Source organism: Sarcophilus harrisii, chromosome 3, assembly GCF_902635505.1.
Source record: "Sarcophilus harrisii chromosome 3, mSarHar1.11, whole genome shotgun sequence".
Classification (NCBI taxonomy): domain Eukaryota; kingdom Metazoa; phylum Chordata; class Mammalia; order Dasyuromorphia; family Dasyuridae; genus Sarcophilus; species Sarcophilus harrisii.
Window position 1 is genome coordinate 41265562 of NC_045428.1, and position 16637 is coordinate 41282198.

At 35.2% G+C, this 16637-nt stretch overlaps 2 protein-coding genes across 15 annotated transcripts in view; one reads left to right on the forward strand and one right to left on the reverse strand.

Moving 5' to 3' along the window:
• Positions 1–16637, reverse strand: part of MED12L (mediator complex subunit 12L) — a 370226-nt gene that overhangs the window by 49668 nt on the left and 303921 nt on the right. For all 14 annotated transcript variants that reach the window (XM_031957753.1, XM_031957757.1, XM_031957758.1 and 11 more), the window contains 6 exons: positions 13292–13494; positions 12163–12351; positions 6441–6515; positions 6111–6301; positions 4696–4857; positions 2567–2678 (listed from right to left, as the gene is read on the reverse strand). In XM_031957753.1, coding sequence (XP_031813613.1) covers positions 2567–2678; positions 4696–4857; positions 6111–6301; positions 6441–6515; positions 12163–12351; positions 13292–13494 — 932 coding nt within the window. The remainder of the gene's footprint in view (positions 1–2566; positions 2679–4695; positions 4858–6110; positions 6302–6440; positions 6516–12162; positions 12352–13291; positions 13495–16637) is intronic.
• The window catches only part of P2RY12 (purinergic receptor P2Y12), a 60184-nt gene that overhangs the window by 3820 nt on the left and 39727 nt on the right, over positions 1–16637 (forward strand). The window lies entirely within an intron of this gene.

A 16637-nucleotide genomic window follows, 5' to 3' on the forward strand; every position in this document is an offset into this window, starting at 1 on the left:
AGTGCAGATAATTACAAGCAGCCTTTTTCTTCAGTCACTGTTAAATCAAGGACATTTTTATACTTTTTAAAAGTAAAAAATAAAAAATTTTAAAATTATTTAGGACTACAACTCCCAAGAATATCTGGAAATGCATTACAGATGAGATTAGGGTTTTCCCCAAATTTATCTGGGAACTAGAGTATTTCCCATTTCCTTATCTTGCAGAGAATGTCTAAGCTATAATTCCTGTAACATGAGATACAACCTAATTAAAAAGGATTGAGAAAAGGCCATTAGATCTGGCAAGGAAAAAGCCACAGGTAACTTTAGCGAGGGTGATTTGAATTGCATGATGAGGGCAGAATTCAGGTTACAGAAGATTTAGAATGAAGAGGAAGGAAAGGGAAGAAAAGAAACAAATATGGTATATTCTTTGGTACTAAAAACATCAACATTCCAGATTCTAAGATAATCAGAGGACAAGACAATTTCAATAGATTTGGAATGGAAAATGTTGTCTATACCCAGAGAGAACTAAGAAGATTGAATGCAGAGCAAAGCATACTATTATCGCTTTTTTGGTTGTTTTTTCATTCTCCTGGTTTCTTCCTTTTGTTCTGCTTTTTCTTTCACGACAAGGCTAACATGGAAACATGTTTTAAAGGATTGTATATGTGTAACGTATTGCTAGTTGTCTTGGGGAAGGGGGAGATAAAGGAGAAAGGAAGAAAAACATTTGGAATGCAAAATCTTTAAAAAAAGAATGTTGAAAATGATCTTTACATATAATTGGAAAAATAAAATACTACTGAAAAAAGTTATCTAGTCTAAGCAAAAAATAAAATAACTCAATTTGGAAAAAAATAGCATGATCAAATTAAACATCCTATGAGACTAATCCTCTGCATTAATATCTGGAAATGAATTTAGGAGATGATCAAGTCCAATCTCCTTAGTTTAGAAAAAAGAAAGCAAGGGAGGCTCACTGTCATTTTAAATAGCAGCAGAATATGAAATAAAATCAAGGGTCCTGAATCCCTGCCTAGTGCTTTATTCAAAATCCCACCCTGTCTGCTTCCATGATGATTAGAAGCTTTTTGATGGCTAATTTAACATTTTAGCTTAAAAACTAGGGTTTTCAGTGATTCAGCTCTTCTGAAACAGGCTCATCTGAGTTATTAAAATTGTGGTTCTAAACCTATTCAATTTCATACCAGCTTAATGAACCTTATTAGGGTGATTCCATTGAAGTGGGAAAAAATAAATAAATAGGCATTTTTTAGGCCTCCATCTACATGTCATCTTCTTAAAAATACCTAGAAAATCGAATTTTCTTGTGCAGCATGATAAAAGTGGAAATATGTATAGAAGAATTGCACATGTTTAACATATATTGGATGACCTGCCGTCTAGGAGGGCAGAGTGGGAGGAAAAGAGGGAGAAAAATGTGGAACACTAGGTTTTTGCAAGGGTGTATGTTGAAAACTATCTTTGCATATATTTTGAAAATAAAAAGATATTAAAGTAAAAACACACACACACACATAGATCAGACTTTTTTTCCATCCACATGATGAGCTATATTATTTGATCATTAAGATTATCTGCAGTTTATATAATTAATCAATTAATTACCAATTTGATTAATCATTCTGATTACTGAGGTTATCTATAAATGGAATCAAACTGAAATCAATCTGTATCAAGTTGCATTATGGTTAGGGTTGTGAGCTAGATAGATTTGTTAGCAGAGTATTTTAATTTTATTCATTAAAATTACAATGAACCAGTCAAATTTTAAGTCTTTTTCTAACAATACCTACATTTCGGCATGATAAAAATCACAATGGCTAACATTTATATGTACTTTTATATTTATAAAATTCTTTATAAATATTATTTTATCGTATCCTTATAACATATAATCCTGGTTGGCAAGTGCTATGATTACTCTCATTTTACAGGTGAGGAATTATTTGTTCAGGATCACAAAGCAGGAAATGTCTGAGACTGGATTTGAACTCAGGACTTCCTGACTCCAATTCCCATGCTCTACCTGCTCTATTACCTGTTGTAGTTTATCTGTTTTCAGTTTTGACTCTGTGATGCCATTTGGAATTTTCTTGGCAGAGATACTAGATTGGTTTGCCATTTCCTTTTCCAGATCATTTGGCAGAAAAGGAAACTGTGGCATACAGAGTGAAGCGATTTGTCCAGCATCATGAAGTTAGTAATTAGTTAGTTAGGAATCAAATCCTGTATTTGAACTCAGGTCTTTCTGATTCATACTTTATCCACTTTGCCATTTCACCATCACAGAATGACCTAGTTGTCTATAATTGGCTTTCTTTGTAATTTTATTTCAAGTATTTAAAAATACTCATCTGAGAAGGGGGTCCATAAGTTTCTCCAGAATGCTAAAAAGCTAAGAATCTCAGCTTAAAAAAAAAGTCGCCTGAAGGGAGTGAAAAGGGGTGACTATGTCCTTGCTGAGGCTTTAAAATCCAGAGTTCAAAAAAACAAAGAGGAATTTGAAGATCTGAAATAGCAGTTTGGCCAGCTCAGTATCATACATCTCTGTTACCTGATTAACTTGGTTTTGCAGGGATGTTAGCAGTCCTTCTCGTTGCTCATCTTGTCCTTTAAGGCAGGTAAGTACCAATGAGAGGAAAGGTTGCTGACTTAAGAGAGACATACTAAAAAGGAAGCAAAGGAGAAGATTAAGTTAGGAGACTTCCTGTCTCTACATAATTCCTTCCTTTTGCTTGTTGGCTTTTATTTGCTTTACACTTAAAAGAAAAGAGAAGAAGGAACTCAGATGGAGTAATCACATCTTTGTTAATAAGATTTTAGAAGCAGTGCATTATTATCAGTAGTTTAATATGTCCCAAGATAGCAGAACATATGGATTCCTAATGGGGAGAAGGGCAGGCAGGGTAAGTGGAAAATTAGCATATCACTCCAATAAACAGAATTGAAAAATCCACATTCAAAATATTATGGAAGAAGTCATGGTTTTTCTGATTAAAACTGAGAGAATATTCTATTTTAGGGATAGAAAGGACCTTGGAGAGCCAGTAGTAACAAAGATTTAAATTTAGGGCTCCAGTCTATTTGCAAAACTACAAAACCAACCAATGTCTCTTTGCAAAACCTCATTGAATCTGATTACATATTCTTCTGAAGACCTGCTTAACACACATTACTAGGTCAGTCTCCTCAATTCATTCTGAAAATAAGACCAAAGTTTAAACATCTCTGCACTGTTTCATCTTGTTCAAAGAATGTTCAAAGGAGGATTGATTTAGAGCAAACAACTATTGAAACTGTCTCATTTAACAGATGAAGCAACTGAGATGCAAAGAGATAATTAGCTCAACATCTCATATAGAAAATGGTAGGGCTGGGGTTTGAACCCAGGCTCATCACTTCCAAATGTGTTAGCCTTCTAAACTGTATAATGGGAAAAGGCAACATCATAGCATAAAATTCTAAGCTTGGATTCAAAATACAAAGATCTAGGTCTCATTCATGGGTCAGTTCTACACTGCAATGTCCTCACCTATAAATTTGTCATAATAATGTTCACACTCAGATTTGTTGTAAGAAAACATTCTATCCACAGAAAAAGCCCATTAAAAACTCAAATTTCACTTTAATATAAAATCATTTTAAATTTGACATATCACTATATGAAATACTTGGTGCTCAATAAAAATTGGCTGCATTGAATTACAAAGCAAATTAAATTTAATTAAATTTGAAATTACAGACGAAAAAACTAGAAAGCCCATTGACACACAAGTGTGGGGTGGTGTTAGTAATACAGTGAAAGTGATAAAGGAAATATCAAATATCTTTTTTTCAGGCAAAATGATGTGGAAAAACATTGTTGAGAATGTTGTCACAGCAGGGGCAGGGAGTGGTAATGAAATTTCTTCCAACTGTGAAATTAGCATCCAGATTTTTTTTCCAGTGGTAATAATAACAACTCACATTTATACCCTTCTTTCAGGTTTACCAACTACTTTAATGACTTCAAATCTTTGACTTCAACAGTGTACAGAGGGCTTACTTTTACCATATTACAGGAAAGTGACTTGTCCTTCAATATACAGTAAATGCACGCTGCATTTACATGGTACGATGAATAGGTTTAGAGACAAGACAACCTAGATTTAAACCCCACCACAGACACTATCTGTGTGACAAAGGGCAAGTCACTTAAATTAAGCCTCCATTTTCAAAATGGAATAATGAAAGGGCTTCAAGTTTTTTCAGCTCCAAAATATAGGACCTTACAATCTTCTGCCGGCTTTGGGGTACTAGATGGAATTCTTTCTTGCCTTTAGTATTAGGAATATTCATTTCTCAAGGACAGTGTCATTTTTGCAAATCTAATTACTTTAAATCATCAAGAAAAAGAAGAAGTGAGAACAATACAGGGAAGTATAAAGCTGAAGACAATTTGAGTCATGGTGCAGTTGAACCATTGATGATTCAGTAGTTGCAAGGAGTCCCTATGATCTACAGGAGTTTAGAGCTCAGAATTTTCCATGGTTTTATATTCTTGCCCCTTCGATTAGGATCTCTGACCCTGAGGATATTGCAGTAAATCCTTTTCTTCAATCGCTGTCTGTTGGAGGTCAGGCTCCTTGCTGTCTGTCAGGGATTTGGAATTCTGATGGAAAGAGGCATTCTATCCAGTCTTACCTTTTTTGCTTTTGTCTATCTCTTTCCTTCTTTGAGGAAGATCCCAAGTGCTGTCCTTTCTCCAGTTCTTCCCCAGCAGCTTTTAGCACCCTACCTTGAACGGAAGTGGGCAGCTTTGCAATGAGGGGTGCTACCAGCCACACACCCCTGCGTTCAGAAGAACTAAAAACCACAAGAAAATTGTAAATCATCCCATTCTAAAAAATGTCACCTTCCTTTCCTCTGCTATATTCATGATGGAAACCCAAAGCTAGAGCCCCAGTTAGTTTAACTGCCTGGGCCATTTCATGATATTAACAAGGGGCTTTCCTGTCTGTCTTTTGTATTTTCTGGGCAGTCTCTTGTACATACTGAGTACTTAATGTTTATTGAATTAAATTAAATCTTGCCAAACAAACATCTGCCTTGCCTTCAAACCATCCACTCTGATGGAAAATAAATGTAGGAGATAACAGTAATTACTAGTTGGCAAAACACTCAAAATATTTTAGAATATGTGAGGGGAAAATGACTTCCAATTAAAAACAATATTAGGAAATGTTTTTGTTTTGTTCCCCATCATCATGATTTTTTTTTTCAGAAACTGCAATTTTCAAATTCTATTTCATAGGCAGAGTAAATTCTCTGTAGCACAGGCCAATGAATTCAATCAACTAGTCAGTTTAAAAGAAAGTTTACGTGCATATTTATTTAAGTACTTGGATTTCACCAGACAGGGAAACTCCTTTTTTGGAAGCTTCCTCATCAAAGCAGACTATAGTCTGTCTATGTCTTGGTAAATAGACCCTCAAAGGTGGCCAGAGAGGCCCATTGAGGTGAGGGGATTTCTTAAAGGATCATAGAGCTGCTTAAGTGTCTGATGTCAATACAGATCATTTGATCTCTATTGTCATCATCCCTCCCACCATGCCTTCAATTTCATGTTTTAATACAGATAATGAACTTTCGAAAAATTAACAGAGAATAAATGTACTGCCTTGTAAAATAACAACATAGATTTTTTTTCTCTCTTGAGTGATTTAGCCATTCAATATCTTATAAATGCCCTTTGGGAGTAGAAATGCATGTATCATTTAAAAGAAACTGCAGGGATACAAGCTAGGGGAATGACAATAATTGGTATTTAGTCAAGAAATCCAAAGGGCTTAAGTTAATACTGATTTTTAAGCAGTGGTTCCAAGGCACCAGAATTCCTAAATTTGAATTCTTACTTAAATCCCTAAAGTATTATCTATTAGTTCTTCTAGAAAGCCTTTGCTGGGTAAATATAATTAGCCATTTTATTTCCCAAGTCATGCCCCCTTTTCCTGAAACGAGGTGGTTCACTTCTAGTTAACAGTCATTTCTACTACAACAATCAAGATTCATTACGTATCATAGGAATACCATAGGGAAAAAAAGCCACAGAAAAATACCTTAAGAATGCCTTTTTACCATTCTGCCTTGTGTTACTTGTGTCGCCATTTCCAATAGCATTTGGATTGAAGAGGCCTATACCAGAGTTAGAAGAGTTATTGTTTAAGTCAGCGGATTGTTGAAACACTTCTATTGTCGTCTTTGCAATATTATCCAACAAGCAGTTCATTTCAGCCACAGACCCAGAACCCTACAGTAAAACATAAGTAAGCTAGCACACTCACGGCAAGTTCCACCAAGTCCACGACCAAACCCGACCCCGAGCACGTCGTACTTGATGTGAAATCGTTAGATTGAAAATAAAGGTCGAAAAGCAAATCAATACTCACAGGCTCCTTCATGCATTGTTTGATCATTAACTGGAGTTCCAGCCAGGACTGTCTGAGAGTCCATTGGTCTAGATTCTGGGTAAAATTTATGGAATTAATAGACATTATAAATATTTCACAAGTTAATATTACTGTTGCTTATTTATCTTAAAATAGGTAATAAGATAGCATCACTTCATTTTACAAATAAGGGAATTAAAGCCCTGAGAAGTTATGGAGACTGCTCCATCACATAGGAAGCAGCAGAAATGGGTATTGATCCTTGATCCTATCACTAAAAAAGCCCTGCAAAGTAATCATTTAGATCAAAGTATTCCTTTTCCCATGAATTAAAAAGTTTTATTTAAAGCTTAAAATGTTCCAGAATCGGTCCTGCCTTTAATTTACTAAATAATATTTTGGAACAACTTATCTATTCTAAGTCAAATCATATCTCATCTAGTGAAATTCTGATAACTCCTAATCCGATAAAATAGCAAACAAGTCTGTCCTTTCTAAGCAGGTGCCATTTGATACAAGAGTTCTTTTGAGGTCTGTGGTAGCTTTAGGGAAATAATAAGATCTACTTCTTTATTTCTGATTAATGAGAGTTCCATTATCTCCAAATGAAGAAGAGAAAGATATAACTGATTTTTCTGTAAACACTTTAACTTTGTGATTCATGCTTTGCTTAAGTGAATGTTAAAATCAATCATTTGGTTAATAAGCACTAAGTGTCAGGCCCATATAAACAGAAAACAAAACACAGTCCCTGCCTTCAAGGAGGAAGATTATGACTTTGTCTATTTAATTTATGTACCAAATGACAAGTATAGGGAGGTGGAATGGTAAAAAAGAATGGAATTGCCTCCAGTCACCTCAAGCCCTATTTAGAATTGCCTATGCTAGGAATTCAGGAATAAAGGAAATTCTTCCCTAACCCCATGCTGCTCCCCTCTTTATATTACTCAGATAAAAATTCTAGAAAGTATTATCATAAGGAAAAAACTAATTGTCTACTGATCAGCAAGAGTCTAAGATTATCCATGTGGATTTCAGTCAACACCTTAGCAATAATTATAATAATACTATATATTTGTTTGGAATAATGTTTCCAAAGTGTTTACATATATGTTGTTCTCATCTGATCCTCCCAAATTCACTTTGGAGTTGAATTGGGTGGAAATAATTTGCATTTTGCTGAAAATGAAATATAAACACAAGAGTTGTCCAAAGTTATGAGATGTTCCTTAGTCATAGACCTGGAGCCAGCAGGAACTTAATAACTTCTAGCCCAATCCTTTTGTTTATAGATGAGGAAACTGAAGTCCTGAGAGTTAAATTGGATCCAAAGTTACATGGAAAGGAAGTGGCAAGCCTGGGGTTAGAACATAGGACTCCTGACTCCAAGATGAGAGTTCTCTGCAATTCTCCTACTATTTTCATTGCTATTAACACTGGAAAGATTGTGGTCACATAAACAATGTGAAATAGGATGTCAGAAAATGTCATCTAAGTTCAAGGGAAATACAGTGATAATTACTGAACAGCAACATTTCTTAAACACTTAATTATGTACTGGGCCTTGTGCTACATGACAGGAAGACAAAGAAAGGCCCAAACTGTTCCTTCTCTTACTCAGTTAAAATTCTAATGGGACAAACAACATATAAAGAATTATGTATGGAAAAGATACATTCAAAGCGGATGGAAGGTAACCTTAGCAGAAAGGGAATTTCTAAGAAACGTTTCCTGTGGAAAGGAGAGCTGGAGTGGAAACTTGAAGCAAGTCAGGGATCCTAAGAGGGAAGGGTAAGGAAGGAAAGAATGTTAGACATGAGGGACAGCCATACAAAGGCAAAGAAATGGTGGGAGTTGTGTCTGAGGAATAGCAAATGGGGTTAGTACAGTTGGACTGCAGAGTAGTAGAGAAGAGGAAAACTTAAAAGATAAAAATAAACCAGGAATTTATAAAGCTTTATTCTTAATGTAACAAGTGATAGAGCATTTTGAAATAATAATTATTAACTAATTAATAATAATAATAATTATTATAAAGCACTGTAACTGGCACAGAGTTGGTTCTATACAAATGACAGCTATTAATGTTATTAGAATAAAACGAGAATAATATTTGTAAAGTGCTTAGCATAGCGCCTGGAACATAGTAGATCCTTAATTTTTTTTATTAATATCTTTCAGATAATTTCTAATAGAGTATAAAAATAGTTAAGGTATTTTATATATATGAACGATTTTCTAAATTAGCATTGATGTACATAGTAGGTGCTTACTAACTCTTGATGAAGTTGAACTGATGTTAATATGACTCTCACAGTATAAGTATGAACCCCAAAACTTAGCAGGTCAAAAATCGGAAAAGCTGTTAAGTGATGGCTGCTTTGTGGACATTTAACTTTCAGGAATCCTTTCCTTTCAGCTTCAAAAAAGAGCCATATGTCCTTTCTAATAAGAACAGGTTGAATCTGTAGCAAAGTGAATGAAATATTGCAATGCTGGTGGTCTTGATTTTTAGAATGCTGTTATGCTTTCCCCCTTTATTTTCTCTATGAAAATAAAAGGAATATATGTATGTATGTATATGTAAAAGGAATATATACATATATATATATTCCTAAATAAGGAATTCCTTAACTCAGTGCCATTTCCTGGAAGTCTGCTTTATGCCAGGCATTCTGGGACATACAGATACACAAATATATACCACATTTTGTACCTTAAAATGGTGCGCCCCTATAATATAGGGGTGATGGAGGATAAAAAATACAATACAGAATTCATGAATGCCGTAAAAGAAATACAGTTCTGTGTGTACTGTGTATATGAATGTGTGTATAGAAATAGATACAGATACAGATATGTAGGAATTTCTGTGAGAGATGAGAGGAATAATTAATTTTTCTAGACTTCTATTTTCTCATTTGTGCAAGAACAAAACATGTCTAAACCAGCTCCCAAGTCCCTTTTAGCTCTAAAATCCTAAAATGAAGGAATTCAGTGAATAGGTTTTATGGAGGAGATAGCTTTGGTGATGGTCAGTTTTTGAAGGAAATATAAGAATTTCAACAAGTAGAAATAATGGGAGACTGATATCCCATAGCAAAGCATGAAGAAGACAAAGGATTCTATTTGGCAAATGGTGAAAAGCTGAGTCTGAATCTAACAGGATATTTGAAAGTTCTTTAGGGTATCAATCCCACAGAAGAAGGAGAAATACAGACAGAGTTTGCCATAGATGAAGTGGGAACTGGCTGAATGCTTGAGCCTCATGGTGGGCTGTTTTAATGAATTGATGTCAATCTGAAAGAAGGCATTGAGATAAGAGTTCTTAACTTTTTTGTTGCCATGCAAGTTCATTCATTCAATACATGAGATTACAAAAGAAATTAAATATAGAGAAATATAGCTATCAAAATATTTTCAAATAACAAATTCACAGATTGCAGGTTAAGAACAACTGATCTAATACATTGCTACAGAGCTCTTAGTGCTGTTTATTATTGTTCTTGAGAATTTCCAATAAAGAAGTGTATAGTATACTTAGTAAAACCTCTTGGGTGATATAGAGATGGGAAGGAAACATACAATGGATGATAGAATCTTTATCCAAAAAGTAAAGTAAGGGCACATCTAATGAGATGAAATTTAATAGGAGCAATGTAAAGTCTTATATTTAGGCTCAAAAAACTCCAGACATACCTTTCTAGGTCAAGACATAAAAAAAATTCATGTAAATCATGAAGAAATGAGTGTTTTTAGTGAATGGCAAGTGACTTGTTAGTTAAAAAAATAAAATAAAATAATGCAACCATAGGCTACATGAAATGAAGAATTTTGTACTAGACTTGGAAAATGACAGTCCCCATTCTACTCTGTTCTGATTAGATTTAGAGGGCTACTTTTTAGGCAAAGCAAGACCAAGAAAGGATAAAGAATACACAAGCCATGTTTTAAGAGTAATGATTAAGGAAATTTGGGAGGATGAAAGTGGAGCCATCAGGCTGATATTGTCGTCTTTTAATGTGTAAAGGGTTTTCACGTGGAAGACAAATTAAAATCATTTTGATTTGTTTCAAAGAACAGAAATGGGGCCAAATTGTTAGAAGTTATAGGGCAGTGAAGTAGAAAAACTTCCTAAATAGAATGGTAGACCTCCCAAAGAAATGAGTTGTTTTTTTTTTTTTAATCACTGGAGATCATCAGAGAGAATATAGAAGATTTTAAAGGAGGTTTTAAAGGGAACTCATATACTCATTCAGGTACAGGTAGGATTAGAAGAATTCTAAGACTTCTCACCAACACTGACAACTAAATATCAGAGTCACAGAATTCTGAAATTCTACGGCAAGAGTGGAGGATACAGTGAGAACAGCAGGATTTGGGACCCATGAGACAGATTCAAATCTTGGCTACAACAACTTACTAGCTACCTAACCATGGGCAAGTCTCCTCATTTGTAAAAAATGGGGAAAAACCCTAATTCATGAAATTATTGTGGGGAAAGTTATTTTGGAAACTACAGAGCTATCATCATCATCATCATCATCATCATCATAGTTGTTACTATTTTTACTATTGCTCCAATATAGGAAGCTGAAAGTCTGTGAGCCAATAGACAATGGAAGGTGCACTGGGCTTGATGAACATCCACATGTTATCCTCTGACTCTCTTAGAAGTGTTTGATATAGCGCACTGTAACAACTGCTGGAGGTGGACCCAAAAATAAATATAGAACCTCTTTGAAGTTAAAAGTCAAGTCTTTGCTGCTACAAGCTACGTAATAAAATTTAATCTATTATTATTATTATTATTATTATGCCGGGAGAATCACAGAGATAGCTAGAAGGCTAGATGGATCTGGAATCAGGAAAATCTGAATTCAAATGCAGGCTTCAAACACCTACTGTCTCTGTCTACTATGACTCTGATCAAGTCTTTTAACCTGTTTTCCTCAGCATCTTCATCTTTTAACATAAGAATAATAACAGCACCTAACTCCCAGGAATGTTGTGAGATAATGAGATAAAATGAGATAACATTTGTAAAATGCTTTGCAAACTTTAAAGAGTTTTATGAATTATAATTATTATTATCATTATTTTATATTTACTTAGCTTGTGCAGTAGAATATTACCTTTGTGAGAGTAGGGTCTTTTTTTTTTTTTTTTTTTTTGTGCTGAGGCAATTGGGGTTAAGTGACTTGTCCAGGGTCACACAGCCAGGAACTTTTAAGTGTCTGAGATTTGAACTCTGATCCTTCTGAGTTCAGGGCTGGTGCTCTATCCACTGGGCCACCTAGCTGCCCCTGTCTTTTTTGTCTTTGAGACAATATTTCTTGTACTAGGATACAGTAAATATTTAATGAATGTTTGTAGACTCAAACTCAAACTTCTGCTCAGTTCTTGAAAGGGGGCTTATAGAGATTGGCCAGGATGGAGGTTAAAAAGCTTCAAAGTATAAACAGATTCTTCAAATGGCAACCAGTACCTCTAGTAAATCAATGAGCTTAAGAATATCTGTGCTTGAATTAAATAGAGTACCACTATGTTAACATGGGAATTTGGAGATATAGAGACTCCAGCTGATTTAAATCAAAAATAGGTTCACTAACTGGAAAAAAAAAAAAAAAAAGGAACTTCTGGGTGCTGTTCTAAAATAAGGATGTCTAAAAATGTATCACATGTATCAGGGGCAGAGTTTGAACAAAGGTACATCATTTACCTGAAGGATGCGCTTAATATGTTGTCTTTGGACATCATCACCCTCTGTACATTCTTTGATGCCATGAGGATAACAGATCAGCTGTAGCAATTTCTGCGCTTGTTTGTGTGAAAGAACAGGGTCCAGTATAAGGTCCTTGTCCGTACACAATCTCTCAGGCTCTTTCAAACAATGTTCTCCAACCCATTCCTGGAAAAAAATGCAATGAGAGGATAAGAGGCCATTATTCACACGCAGACTGGCTGGCAGGACAATTGCCCAGTCCGGGAATTGAATTCACTGAGCTGGAGATATTCCATGGAGCATAGATTTAGAGCCAAACAATGTTCCAAGAACAAAGACTTTAGCTTCCTCATTTCAAGGCAAAGGGTGATTAGGTGACTGACCAAGAATAACATAGTTAGGAAAGTATAAAAGGAAAGAATAAATCCAAATCTTCTTAATAACTCCATGTCCTGCCAGGAGTGCATCCATTATGTCCTCATTACTTCTTTTGGCTAAAAAGATTTCATATAAGTATTTGATATATGATAAACATATAGTATTATTCTTTCAGAGTTAAGACTAAATTTAGACATTTTTTTCTTTTAAATTCCACTAACAAGTGGAAAAAATTTAAAAAGTAGCAATAATAAAAAAAATGACAATTACCTTATATTGCCTTCCCTTTCCAAAATGGGAGGATTGAAAAAAATATCTTTAAGGTTTTACATGGAAACTTAAAGTGTACATATTTGTTTCTTGTCTCCCTCATTATACTAGATTCTCAAGGGCATCTTTTGCCTTTCTTTGTATCTCCTGGTACACAGCAAGTGCTTAATAAATGCTTATTGGCTGACTGACTTCTAGAAATTATATTTTTAAGATTTGTAAGAATGCCAGTTGTCTTATGGCGCTGGGCTGATGTATGTACCTTAGCTAGCCAGAGGATATAAATGTGGTTGGGAGTTAAATGTACCACTGCTTGGAGGAACCATTGCTAAATTCAAGACATCAAGGTAGAGTCATCTAGGGAAAGGACAGAGCAGAAATGCACACTGAACAAGCACAAGGGCTGCAAAGAGAGCTGCTCTCTCTTATAAGGGCACCTAAAAGACACAACACACTTGGATGGAATCTGGAAAAGTACCTGCTGGCAGATCGTTCGTAGGACGTAGCGAGCATATTCGCTCAAACTGGCGGTTTCTATGGAAACCACTTTCCCACACGGTTTCATGGATTGTGAGGCACTCCAAATATCCTCATCATTCATGTCGTCAAGTAAGCCCCTCATAGTGAAGTCCTCACTTTTTAAGGCGTTAGCGTTACTGTTGCTACCAATTTCAGCATCTCCTACAGGGCAGAAATAGTCCAGTTAAAGATGGCGCCAAAATTTAGATTATAAGTTAACATTTCTCTCTTCAAGTAGTTAGAAATCACAAATTTTAGACGATACAACAAGTTATGAAGGTATAGAAAAATGTTCTGACAAACAGTGAGAGAACCTTGAGTGTTTTCTAATAGAAATGGGGACTGGGGGGAGAACATTCTGTTTTTGAGAATGGTCCTTGACTTTGCTTGATACATATCAAGGATCCTTTCCCAGAATTTATAAACATACATTTCAGCTTTTGCTAATAACCATCACACAAAAATTAGGACATCTTCATTTGTACCCATTATTTTAAATGTGAATGTACATAGAATTTAAGGAAAAAATAGGTTACTCACCTTTCTAGATGTCCCTTTTCCATTTCTTCCCTCTTAAAGTAATTTATTTTCTCTCCTTTGATCAAGAGAAAAGTTTTGACTGGTGGCACTTTTAGCCCACCTTACTATGAACTTCTTGACAAGAGAGATCTATTTCCTTGGGGATGGAAAGGGGCAAGGCATACTAAGGAAGCCCTGTCAGGATGAGCACTCATTGAATACCCAAGGCAATTAGTTCACTTTTCTCTTGGCCAATCACTACACAAATCAGAAGGGGTCAAAAGAAGCTCCTTGGAGCAACCTAACCTTTACTAGGTGAAAAAAGAAAGGAAAAGATGCTTTTTGGCCAAGATTGCCTAAATCCTATTCTTAAACTGTAGTTTATAACCCAATATGTAACTGAATGGGAGGGAGGGTTGTGAAATTATGATTTATTATACGTAAATATTTAATTTGTACATCTACATACCTGGAGTTATGTAAAACTTTCTTGGGTAAAAAGGGGTTGCAAGTGGAAAAAGTTTAAGAAGCCCCGGCCTAAATGTATTTACTTATTAAAGCTTAGAAGTAGGGGTATGGAATTTGGGAGGGCACAATAACCCTATGTCCTCCATTCTCCAAAATAATCAATATTTATTAACCACTTACCATGTAGGGCATGATGATGAAAATAGTCTATGCTTATTGAGAGCTTTAGTTTCCTGGGGGAGGGTACAACATTTAACATCTCTCCTTAAAATCTCTTTAAGTCTTTAAAGTTAAAATCATTTAAAGTATCTCTTTTTCTCTCTTTCATTACTTGGGGGAGGACAAAGGAGCACTGCCTAAGGAAACAAGAAGAGACCTCATCATATTATATGGTACATGAGCTGAGCTGGGAAGATTCCGCCTGACTAAAGTGAGAAAGGAGGGAGTTCAGAATAGTATATAGTTGGATACGACCTACACGGTATAACTAATGCTTATGGGGATGATACATAAACTAATGAATCCGTGGATAACCATTTATTAAGCACCAATACCACTGTGATGGATGATGAGGTATAAAACCAAAATTTATGCACATAGGTATATATAAAATAGATAGAAGTTAATTAGTGGTTATGAGGAAGGGGGTCAGGTCTCAAGTTGAAAGGTGATATTTGTACTGAACTTTAGATGATATTAGAGTTTCTCAGTGCAAAGGTATGGAATGGGTTCATAGCATCCATTTGGGAGGAATAGCAAGAAAGTCATCATTGCTGGATTATAGAGTGCATGAAAGAAAATAATGTACAATAGATCTGAAAAGGGAAGATTAGAGAAAAGTCATTCCACGCAAACAGAGGGATTTGTATTTGATCTCAGAGGTACTAGAGAACCCACTAGATGTACTGAACAGTGAAAACCCATGAGCAGACCCAGGTTTTAGGAAGTTCACTTTGGCAGTTCTGCGTAAAACATATGGGAAAGAGGAGAAACTGTAGGCAGAAAGCCAAATTAAGAGGAATACCATAGTAGTCTAAGGCAGAAATGGGAAAGCCTGAACTAGGGAGATGACATTGTGAGAAAAGATGGCAGGTATGAGAAATGTTTTAAGTTTAGAAATGACCAAATCTAGTCTCTAGTTGGATATGTAGGCTGAGGAACCATGGATGACACAGAATTTGTGAACATAAGTAACTAGTACGATAGTGATGCCTTCAAAAGAAAGAGGAAAGTTAGCAAAGGGCAAGGTTTGGGAATGATTCCTTTCTTTTTGAGCAGGCTAAATTTGAAATGCTTGTGGGATATTCAGTTGGCAATTGGTAAGCAAGACTGGAAGTGGATATAGAGATCTGGTAGTTGTTTATATTAATAAATGAAGTCAAGAGAACTGAGAGATCATCAAAAGATGGAATGTAGAAAGAGAAGAGAATATTGGGATATATTCACTATTAGGGGGTGCGATATGGAAGATGGTTTAGCAAAGTAGAATGAGGAGCAGCAAGAGAGGTAGGAAAAGAACTAAGAGGAACCAAATAAGCCAAAATAAAAGTAAACAAAATAAAAGTAAGTATAATAAGAAAAGAAAAAAAATAATTTTTTAATAATATTATGCAATGCAATAATTGCATGCAATAAAAATTTTTAAAAAGTATCTAGAGAGAGTTAACATCCAACAATATCAGTCATTGAATTTAAAAGAGACCACTGGTAACTCTGGAAGAGTAATGAGGTTAAAAACCAGATTGCAAAGACTTTTGGAAGTAAGAGAAGATGAGAGACAAAGAAAGAAGACAAATTTTCTCAGAATATAAATATGGAAAGGAAGAGAGAGATATAGGATAATAGGGATTGTGAGATCAAAGGAGGGCTTTCCATGACCCAAAAGTCTCAGAGGCTCAATAATTATTCCAGATCCAGATCCAAATTTAGAGCTAAGAAAATGAAATACAACTATAAAAAGAATTATGGGAACCAAGGAAAAAGAAGAGAAAAATTACAAGGAGAAAGGTAATTTAATTTGATACTACACTATCTCCAAGTTCAGGGGATATCTACAAAAATTAGGGTTAACCTAAATGTTTCTCAGGGATCTTGAAACTTATTGAAACATGTTAAAGCTGGCCAGCTTGGCAAAGTTTCATTGGGACTTTTCTGGACTCGTTTTGAACCAGTAAAGTCTTGATTTCTGGAACTGACTTTTAACTCTATGAAGTTCCCCTCTCAAAGCATTTATAAATTATAGAGAGGTATCCCAAAGACTGTGGTCTCATTATAACATTCATCAGAAAGTCAGATATCCCGGTGGGAATATCCAAAGT